Source organism: Aquarana catesbeiana, linkage group LG10 (assembly GCF_042186555.1).
Source record: "Aquarana catesbeiana isolate 2022-GZ linkage group LG10, ASM4218655v1, whole genome shotgun sequence".
Taxonomy (NCBI): Eukaryota; Metazoa; Chordata; class Amphibia; order Anura; family Ranidae; genus Aquarana; species Aquarana catesbeiana.
The window spans coordinates 110,894,596-110,906,305 of record NC_133333.1 but is presented as its reverse complement, the minus strand read 5'-3'; the positions used below and the strand labels follow the sequence as shown (position 1 = coordinate 110,906,305).

The following is an 11,710-nucleotide window of genomic DNA, read 5'->3' as shown; positions in this document are numbered from 1 at the left end:
CTGCATACAGAGTAAACCCACAGAAGGGAAAAGGGCCAGCGCTGAGATATTCAGAACTGTAATGAAATGAATAAGCTACTCTCTGGCTGCAGCACAGCAAGCTGGCATCACACTATCTGCTGTCAGATCTGAAAATGAATTCATCCCTTGTCATGTTACAGAACAGTGGCTGAAATGATCCCCCTGTCTGTTAATCCAATGTGCAAAACACTGAGACAGAGGTCACAGACAATCAGAACCTCTTCTTGCTGATCCAATGGGATGCGGACTGAATAGAGGATGTGTCACTGCTTATATCCTACATCTAACTATTGAATAGGAGCAGACAAGCGTAGTGGCATAATTAAGCCACCTGACAAGTCTTTTCCAGAAAGTTCAATGTTGGGGTACCAGGGAGGAGCCCAAGGTTGGCAACTTTGTATATAAGACCATTTGGTTTGTTGGGTAGTTCCAACATTGAGTTGTTCTCTCTCTGACAGCTGTCATTGGAAGCCAGAAGAAGATGGACATAACTATCCAACACCCCTGGTTTCGCCGCCAATTTTACTCCTTCTTTGGACCAAACAGGATGTTTGAACAGTGTTTTGGGGAGCACATCCAAGAAGCTGATTTGTTTCCATCTTCAGTACTGTCCCCATTCTACTTCAAATATCCATTTCTGAGACTGCCATCCTGGATTGAAAGTGGCTTGTCAGAGGTAATCCCCAGCTGTGTGCCTACTGAATGTGTAGGATTGATTATAAGCTACACTATATTTATTAGTACAGATATATATGTAGTCTTAGAAAGTGGCAGGTTTCATTGCAGCCTTTTGGGGCAATGCCGAACTAAGTTTACATCTCTTTCATTTCCAAAACATTGAGTATCTATGCTATGGCACAAATAATTTGTAATTAAGTTCTGAAATATAACATATGTGGATAATTCTACATATTGCCATACTAAATAGAAAGAGGCAACAAGTGGGCTGTAAAAGAACAAGGGTGCAGAATAAGCATTTTTACCAATATGAAATCATATGCTACAACATAACAGTTACACTGTATACATTTTATATTAATTTTGACACTTGCTAAACCTGTAAGAGTTTTTCATATATTAAATATTTGATGTTTAAAAAAATGACAGTAAAATGAGTATTGACAATGACAAATTGTTACTTTTCTGTACTTATTAAATGTTGCAATAAGGATTAGCAGGGTAGTTTAGGGAAATTAATTAACAACTGATTTTTTACTTTTCAAATCCAATTGCAATAGCAATCATTGTACAGTATATGGTGCAGTAACTGACATCAAGCAATAAATGCTGAAATCAAATCGGTACTAAAGGTTACTGGAATTTGGACATCATCATTACTCTTACATTATGTAATGACTGAATTGGAATTTAACAGACTAATTCTTCAATTTTACAGATTTACCTGTCACTCTTTTTCTTTTATTACGATTAGACAAAAGAAGTGTCTATTGTATAATGTATTTTCTGCTTTAAAATACTCTTATTTACCCTCTACATGTATTTTCTGATAATATAATATGTTTGTTTTGCTCCTGTGTTTGCAGAGGGGAACATTGCTGAGCTATCATACAGTCCTAAATCAGCTGTCGCCAAGAAAGTCCCTTATTAATATGCATAGATCACATTACATCATATTGCCCAATGTGTGTATAATCTTACACTGTATGTCAACAACACTTCCTAAAATATTTCCCCAGTCATTTCATCTTCACTGATTAGGCAAGGGCACATCACACACAGTGCAGGCATGATATGGTAATATTAAGTAATTATCTACACTTTCAGGTCTTTAATGCCTGCTAGCAAAATATCTTCCAGGCAGAATGACTGTCTTGGTGCATAGCACAAAATTGTATTTAAAGGATATATTTACTGAGAACTGTTATGTACATTTGAAAGTTCAATCCCTTTTGCGTCTTATATCTGTAGAACAACTCCCATGGGAGGACTTCTGCTCCTAAATTCCCAATTACACCCAACTTTACCACCTCTTGAGTCCTGACGCACAACCTAGGGGGGATGGTGGCATCAGGAACTCCAGCAGAGAGATTTCAAGATTTTGAGAGATCAAAAAAAAAAACCTTTAGGGGCAACTAACCAATTTAATTACAGGTTAGAATATGGGGATAGTTTAGTAGCAAGTAAAAGCCCACAGCTGCATTTTTAAAATGTATTGCTTAATGAGAACTGCAATGCACCATGAGAAGTTCCTATGTTGTATGTAGACTAAACTAACCTTTTTAAGCTATAATGTTTATGTATTGGCAGGACTGCAAATGAATGGACTTTTATAGTTTCAGCTTCATATACTTTCTGATATGTTTGTAATTTTACTTTAAGGTAAGATGTCCAGTATCTAATTTAACCCTTTAATAGCACATAGTTTAATGTTTTAAAGGACTATTTAAAACTAGAACAATGGTAGTCTGAAACACTTACTGGCTCCTTATACCTGCTGGGGATTTGAGCATTGTGAGCTACCAGCTGCTGCCTTCATCATGGAGTCTCCCTTCTTCTGCATTCTCCATGATATTAAACAGCTGAGTCTGAAAAGGATGAGATAGGTAGGTGAATTTGGGTACCCAGATGCTGAGATCATTTTCCTTCCTTCACAGGAACAAATTCTGTGGGTAACACTTTTACCTTACAGAAATGTTATGTTCACATGGAATACTGTTAAACGAAAGGGTATGTACAGTATATCCAAAACCTTTTTTTCAATTTTAAAAAGAGTGTTGAGGTATTTAAACCTCATAGAGCTTCATTGCTCTATGTGTCTCTATAGAGAGAACCACCCTCTCCATTTGCCCTGGTGACCATTGGCACGAAGACAAAAAATATTATGAAATCCAAAATTTTACAGTTGTCACTAGAACAAGAGGTGAGGGTAAAATCTTCCAGTGGGGACACTTGTTGCGATGACAATATTTAAAGATTACCTCACATTTCCTATTGTCTCTGGGACAGAAAATGACGGGAAAGCTCCCAAATGGGATACAGTCAGCTAAACATAAATGGTAGGGGTCTTAACCTCTTCCCTTCTTTATTTAAAAAAAAAAAGATTTTCTTTATACACACTACAGCTGTTTACATATGGATGTTGACACAAAGGAAAAGTATGGGAATAAAAAAAAAAAAAAAGCTCTTGCTCCTAGAGGTTGACATGGTCCAGCGACGGCATCACACCAATACTGCACTATAGAGATATATATATATATATATATATATATATATATATATATATCACGTCTATGGTGCAGTATTGGTGTGATGCTGCCGCTGGACCATGTCAACCTCTAGGAGCAAGAGCTGAGCGATCACATGGCCGTTGATTGGTTGATTGCTCAGCTCTCAGTCTTCTTGGAACAGAGAGCATTGACTTTCATTCACCGCTTTTTGCTCTGCCCCTCCAACCCTCTCAACCATGCCAGCTATTAATCAGGCAGCTGGGAAGTTCCCGACAATATGGTTGGATCCTTTTAGAGCCTGGAGGGGCTTTGTGATGTCATCTGACAGCCACCAATAGCTTGCTATCAGCTGACTCTGGGTTACAGGAGAGCAAATGTAACTGCACTCCTGTGACCCAGAAGCGAGATATGACCAAAAAAGCTTTGGTTATACTTCTCTTTCAAAATGAAACTCTTAAAGTACAGCATGTAATCATTACACTAAATTATGCAACAAACGTGTGTTAAAATATAACTAAACTAAACTTTTTCTTTAGAGTGGAGATGGATTAGAACACCTGTCAGATTTTTATTGCTAGGATTCCTTAACTTTGGAAGGGATTTCCTCTCACTTCCAGTCTGGCTATAAGACAGGAAGTGAAAACTCCCCAATGGAACACAGATGGCAAAAAAATGACAGGCGGTATAACCACCCCTTACTCTATCCAAAATGAAAAAGATTTTGCCTAAAGTTTTACTTTAAAGGGAACCTGTACTGAAAGAAACACAGGAACTGTCATTGCTGATTTCCTTCTAAGAATACTAGTTACCTGGCTGTCTTTGGATTCAGTATGTCATTCACAGACAAATAAAATATTGTATTGAAACTTTCAACATAAACCTGTAGTTTAGCCTTATTCAAACAGTTATGAATGTGATTACGTAAGAAATGGTCCCTATTCAGTTACCACATAATGGAGAATTCTTGTTCTCTTCCCATGTAATCACTGTCGTACAAAGATAGCAATTCATTTAGTTATGACATTACTGTTGTGCAAACAACAATACTCTGGGATTCATACTTCCAGTAAAATACCCTCATTATATTAATGCCATGTTTTCATCTACTGACCACTGAAAGGACAAAACAAAAAAATCAGTCTACAAGGTTTTAGGCATTGTAAAAAGTACAGGGTTATTTCACAAAACCACTACCACAGCAATCTTGAAAGTTTTGTTTAACCACTTCAATACTGGGCACTTTCCCCCCTTCCTGCTCAGGACAATTTTCAGCTTTCAGCGCTGTCACACTTTGAATGACAATTGCGTGGTCATGTAACACTATACTCAAACTAAATTTTTATCATTTTCTGCCCACAAATTGAGCTTTCTTTTGGTGGTATTTGATCACCACTGGGGTTTTAATTTTTTGCCAAGCAAACGAAAAAAGACCGAAATTTTGGAAACATTTTTTTTTAAATCTTTGTTGCTGTTATAAAATGTTGTTTTCTCCTTCACTGGTGGGCACTGATGAGTCTGCACTTATGGGCACTAATGAGTTGGCACTGATAAGGTGGCACTAATGGGCACTGATGAGTAGGCACTAATATGTAGAATTGATGGGCACCGATAGGCGGCACTGATATGCAGCACTGATGGGCACCGATAGGCAGCACTGATATGCAGCACTGATGGGCACCAATAGGCGGCACTGATATGCAGCACTGATGGGCACTGCTAGGCGGCACTGATGGGCACTGACAGGTGGCACTCATTGGCACTGATGGGCATTAAGAGATGGCACTAATGGGCACTAATAGATGGCAGTGATAGGCAGCACAAATGATGAGGTACTGACAGTCATTACTGATGGGCACTGATTGGCATCTGTGAAGGGCACTGACAGGCGTTACTGATGGGCACTTTGATAGGCATTTTGGTGGGCACTGACTGGAAGCTGTGGTGGGCACTGATTTGCAGCTGTGGTGGTCACCTCTGATGGGGGCTGCGCTGATAATCAATGCGCTGATTATCAGCGAAGACCCCCCTCTCTGACAAGAGAGCTGCCTATCGGCTCTCCCTGTCAGCACGAACCGAGGAAAACCGTTTACCAGCACTTCATAGTTACATGCTGTGATCAGCTGTGATTGGTCACAAAGCTGATCACGTGGTAAAGAGCCTTCGTCATGGGCTCTTTACCACAATCGGAGATTCGGTGTGTTAGAGTGACACACAGCACCACCAATCGCCATGCTGCGTGCCTCTGCAGGGGGCGTGATTGCAGCTTATCCTGCTGGATCTCATGTGACGCCCAGTCAGGATAACAGAGCCACATTGCGGACGTCAATCCACAATGGGGCGGGCGTGAAGTGGTTAAAGCTTTTGGTTCTCACTTATTACAAAGCAGAAACTTTTTGTTGTGGATGATATGATTAAACTGATATATATTTAATGCATGACAAAGGATTCCCTGAGTACCATGGGTATTTGTAAGGGACAGCACAGTACCAGCCTGCCTTGAAGCTCCCTTTGTTTGATTAAAACCTTGGATACAGCTATCCAATAAGTGATATGTCACTGCAAAGAGTTATTCACGTGTATATGTAAATTTCAGCTTAACCGGTTTATGACAGCATCATATATATGCAGCAGCATGGCAGGTTTACCTTAATGCCCAGTTGCTGCATATATGTGCTTCTTTATTGTTCTGGGGCATGGTTCATTAGTGTCCTCAGAACTGTGACTGAGCTGTCACCAACAGCTCAAGGTCAACTACCAACAGTCAGGAGCTGGTAGGATGGGTTCCTGATTACATCATCACTGTGTAGCCAATCACAGTGAACAAATGAACTGGAGCAACTTTAACTGGCCTCTGGTGACACAACCCACTTAAAGGGCCAGTTCCCGCCGATGGCAAGGGGTTAAGTTGTTGAACCATTGAACTGTAAACAGGCTTTTCACAACAAAGGCTCAAATTAGATATATGAAAACATAAAAAGGAGCCTATAGCTTCACCTGCTGGCTGTTAAATATTATTATACTTTATTAAATATTTACCTGCTTAAAAAAAAGAAAAATACTTAAATACATAAAAAAATATTAAAGAAAATATATGTAGAACCAATATATCACTCCTTTAACATAATGTGTGCTAAAAACCTTTACTCTCATTTATATAACTATTATATTATAAATAATGTATATGATATATTTTATAGCAGTTTACATATTTTAGCAATTACAAAGCAAATGGTAGAAAGGCCATGCCTATAAGACATTTTATTGTAAATGGGTATAACAAGACTTGAAGAATAAGTGCTTATATATTTAGTAAAAAAGACTAGCAAATTCTAATTATAAAGCTAAATTATCAACAGAAATGGTATAATTACAGTACGATAAAGTTACTGTGCAGCAGATGTTAACCCCACTATAAGCACACTGCTCTTTACTGATGATGTAGGGTTTCCATGTTTCATAGGCTGTTCACCTCTCTTGTAATATAAATGTGGATACAAAAATATTTAGCACATACGGTAAGAATTTATTAGGTGTCTGACCATGAATGTAAGCAGACTTATGAAAGCTGATTAAAGAGTGTTTTTCACTCCCTTAGATGAGACTAGAGAAGGATAAGTTCTCTATAAACCTTGATGTGAAACATTTCTCCCCTGAAGAGCTGAAAGTTAAAGTGTCAGGAGACTTCATTGAAATCCATGGAAAGCATGAGGAGCGCCAGGTAAATTGCACATCTATAATCTTTATTGCCGCACACATTGCCACAAATTGTGTCTTAAGATTGGAAATGCTGTTCCTGTGCCCTTGGGCAAGGATTACTCTTCACCATCACTTCTGTCATGTCAGTAATCTCGCCCATCTCTAGTCCAGTCTGCATTTAGAGAACTGTGTGTCAGACATCAAAGGGTTATGTAGGACCATCCAGTGGAAGCTGCCACTTCATTTTGAAAGGTTGTGTTCTGGAGCTATTATCATTATTCGTTCTTTATTACCTGGCAAGTTAGTTACCTGGAGCAAGAAAGTGTACGTCAGGAGTAGAAACACCTGATATGAAATTGCTTGCTTCATGGTAGTGACTGACTACGTGATGCCATCCCTGAAGCATGCACCATCAAAAAATGGTTAGTATTTTTCTTTTGCGGCTACCAAATGTAATTATGTATACTAATTGCTAAAATTCAATAAACAAATTTGACAAGAAACCCCCTCCCCCCAAAAAAAAAAAAAAAAGTTGGTAGTTGAATATTTCTAACTAGTTCTCTTTTAGGGGCTAAGGAGTGCTGAAGTAATCTCTTTCTGTGCAGTCCAAGGCCATGTAAATACAGCAGCTCTACAATATACTAATTATGGGCATTTAGACTACTTTATGAACCACACAATAGCACCAGTATATCTGGCACATATTTATATAAACTATTCTCACCATGATCAAGTTCCCCTGTTATCCATAGCCACATTCTTCTTTTCATTGTGTCAATTACATAAAAGGTTCCTGATTATGTGTTTTGACCCATCTGGGGCTCAGCAGCTAATTAGAGGCACTAGTCATGGTATGAATCTTTTGTCTGGTTGAAGGAGGATTCTAAATATGATAAGATTATCAAGGGTGAGCTGTCCCTACCTTTTCCATAAATATACATTCATATCTAGACACAGAGTCTTCTAAAGCATTATATATGAATTAATACAAATAGCTAGGTGTGTCCATTCCATAAATGGTGAATTTAGAATGGTGTGTTGTAGTAAAAGAGACCATGTCACTTTCCCCATGTAAAGCTCATTGCCCCGACCCAGTTATGCTCACCTTTCCAGGAATCTCCTGATGCAGCTGGTGTATAATACTTGGTGCGTCCAGGCATGGAGAAGCACGTGACCCGCTCCTATGATGCAGTGTTCAGGCTGATTGGCCAATCACTGTCACTTGATGGAGAGGGCGATGTTTCAGCTCCCTCTAGTCTCCAATACTAGCCAACAATGGGTATTTTGGAAGAAGGAAAGCTGGGGGATGGCTGATGAGGTAAGTAAAACTGGGTGGGTGGGACTTTATACAAACCCTCAATATATTTCCATCTCACACATTCTTGAGCACAGCCTGAAGTAGGTGGGCAATTGCCAACAGGTTGACTGGAATTATCATAAATAAAAAACATATCATATGTTGCCAGCACACCATGAATCCATAATCATTAGTCCATGGTGTACTAACAACAGGTGTTCTTCTTATGCACAAAACCCTGTCACTTTGCCCATTTAGGTGTTTCTTTAAGTGTAATTGTCATTAATAATGCATAGCGTTTAATAATATTTGGTGTAAACAATGTTTGGTGCAAGCCTTCAGCAACATTGATTTGATGGTGGCTTCACCAGAGTCACACAACTCTACACTGTGATTCCAAATTGGCTATACAAATATGGGACATATGTTTTATGCATCAATAATAATTTAACATGGGATGTAACAAGCTCCAGTATTATGGTGACGTTATCACATCAAAAATCAATGAAAAAGTACAGGAAGCTCAGTGTTGATGCTCTTCACATTTTTCAGACTCCTGTATCCATAACTTAATTTACTTGAATATGATGCAATTCTCCAATAGCCCTATGCACATTAATGAATGGTGTAATCTAAACTACCAATCTTTATGGAGATTAGAGTATATTTACTGTGGGTGCAGAGCTAAATGTGTGCAATAATCTCTATTTTATACTATACAGTGCAAGTTATAGGAGAGATAGTTCTGTGTACTAGAGGGGCCATCTTACTGATGTCATGGATACTGGTATGTAAAGTGTGAGGCTTGGGGGTGGGATACAAAGGAAAGCCAATGAGTGTGCTGAGGTCAGGACCAAGTGGAAAGACCAATGTGTGTGCTGCTGATGGGATACAGAGTAAAGACCGATGTGTGTGCTGGTAACGGTATACAGAATAAAGACCGATGTGTGTGCTGGGTTACAGGTGAAAGACCAATGTGCGTGCTGGTGGTGGGATACATGGGAAAGACCAATATTGCTGCTGGTGGTGGGATATATGAGAAAGACCAATGCCTGTTGGTGGTGGGATACATGGGAAAGACCAATGTGTATGTTTGTGGTGGGATACTTGGGGAAGACCAATATTGCTGCTGGTGGTGGGATAGATAGGAAAGATCAATGCGTGTTGGTGGTGGGTTACATGGGAAAGACCAATGTGTGTGTTGGTGCTGGGATACTTGGGAAGACCAATGTGTGTGTTGGTAGTGGAAAACATGGGAAAGACCAATGTGTATGTTTGTGGTGGGATACTTGGGGAAGACCAATATTGCTGCTGGTGGTGGGATAGATAGGAAAGATCAATGCGTGTTGGTGGTGGGTTACATGGGAAAGACCAATGTGTGTGTTGGTGCTGGGATACTTGGGAAGACCAATGTGTGTGTTGGTAGTGGAAAACATGGGAAAGACCAATGTGTGTGTTGGTGGTGGGATACTTGGGAAAGACCAATATCGCTGCTGGTGGTGGGATAGATAGGAAAGACCAAAGCGTGTTGGTGGTGGGATACATGGAAAAGACCAATGTGTGTGCTGCTGTTGGAATACTTGGGAAAGATCAATGTGTGTGTTGGTGGTGGAATACTTGGGAAAGACCAATGTGTGTGCTGAGGGTGGGATATGAGGGAAACATCAATGTGTGTGCGGGGATAGGATCTTGCTGCCCTGCTCTGGATTAGCTGTGGGTTTAGCGTTCTGATGATATGAGGTTTTTGTTTTTCTTTACCTTATATCTTTTGGTTGAAGTCTATGGACATGTGTCTTTTTTTCAACCTGAGTACTTACTGTACCTAAGTAGATGTAATATAATGTTGAATTATATAATTACAGATATTTGATCAATGCAAAAAAACTATAACTAATTTTGTTTATTTCTTCTCAGGATGAGCATGGCTATGTTTCCAGAGACTTCCAGAGAAGATATAAAATCCCAGTGGATGTTGATCCCCTATCCATCACTTCATCCTTGTCCCCAGATGGAGTGCTGACAGTGTGTGGACCCAGGAAACAGGGTGATGTCCCTGAACGCTCTATCCCAATCACTCGTGAAGAGAAGGCAGCTATTGGAGCTGCCCCCAAGAAGTAGAGTCTCTCGCCTATTCCAGACAAACAAGATACCTTTCCACCCTGCCAGAGAGAGTGCGCGCGTACTACATTGCTACATGTATTTATTTGTGCTGTCCTGTGACCAAATCAAATTACTAATACAAATAAAAGCAAGGAGAAGCATCTTCAAGTGTACGAGTGATGATTGTCTTGTGCTGTGTTTAAAATGAGCAAAGTTTATTAAAGTGTATCTAAACCCAGGAACAAAAATGTTATATATTGATCAACTTACCAGTCTTTTGATCTGGTGAATGCATTTGTTTTCTTTTTTCTTTATTCTTACCTGTGATTCTTCCAGGAACATGCTTCCCGTTCTAGGTGACAATGTTCACTCACTGTACTGTATCCATGTAGGAGTAGTGTTGTTACCCTAGGCTGCCTGCTTCTGATTTGAACTACAGAACACCTTCCATCTCTCCTCATCTCCATAGCATAGGTAGGATCAACAGGTATTTTTTTGCAGTTATAGAACAAAACGATTTCAATGGTAAATTTAACAGATCAAAAGATTTGCTACATATACTTTTTGCAGCCCCAGTTATCCAGACAAGTTACAAACCATCCATAGGAATAAAAGGAGTAGCAGAGCAAGTGCGCACAAGTTACAGGACCCAGTCGTGGCCATACAGTAAAGAAATGAGGATGAAGGTAACTATTTTAGTGCAGGTTATACTGAGCGAGACATCAATGTTCATCGATAGTAAATTTAAATCATTTTTGAAGCCACGATCACAGGACCATAAATTGTAAAGCATGCAATAGCCAATATAAATTAAATGCATAGAGGTCTGTTTGTTAATATTTTCACCCATTCACACATTTTTTTTCACTTAAGATTCCATTAGAAAAATGTGTGACTCTTGGGTGAAAATGTTCATAAACAGACCTCATAGTCTCCTGCATTCAGAAATTGTTTTACATCTACTAGCGGAACAGTTTATTATAGTGCATCATTGGTGTAGTAGTTATATGGTATTCCATCCAAATGAAGATAGCTGGGCAGAGAAGGGGGAACTAAAAAGCAGGTCAAAGCAACATCTTATGAAAACAGTATGTAGTAATCTTAACATAAATACCACACTGATAATAAAAAGGCATTTGATCTAAGATGGTGTATTAGCAGAATGGCCCCACCTGCTGCAGTAACAAAAAAAAAAAAAGACTTCACAGTAATTGCCAGGAAAACAGGGCTTAAAGTGATTGTAAAGTCTAATTTTTCTATTAGAATAAAAATTGTGTTATACTTGCCTGCCCTGTGTAATGGTTTTGCCCAGAGCAGCCCAGATCTTCTTCTTCTTCTCGGGTCCCTGGCTGGAGCTCCTGGCCCCTCTCTCCTGTTGAGTGCCCCCACAGCAAGCAGCTTGCTATGA

The 11,710-nt window shown here is 39.4% G+C and overlaps 1 protein-coding gene across 1 annotated transcript; it reads left to right on the top strand.

Annotated features, from left to right (window-relative positions):
- The first annotated feature begins 206 nt into the window (after nucleotides 1–206).
- On the top strand, nucleotides 207–10,465 carry CRYAB (crystallin alpha B). The gene is made up of 4 exons (XM_073602435.1): nucleotides 207–406; nucleotides 480–697; nucleotides 6,805–6,927; nucleotides 10,117–10,465. Exons 1-4 carry the CDS (start codon nucleotides 379–381, stop codon nucleotides 10,318–10,320), a joined length of 573 nt encoding a protein of 190 aa, XP_073458536.1. The 5' UTR covers nucleotides 207–378; the 3' UTR covers nucleotides 10,321–10,465.
- Nucleotides 10,466–11,710: the final 1,245 nt, after the last annotated feature.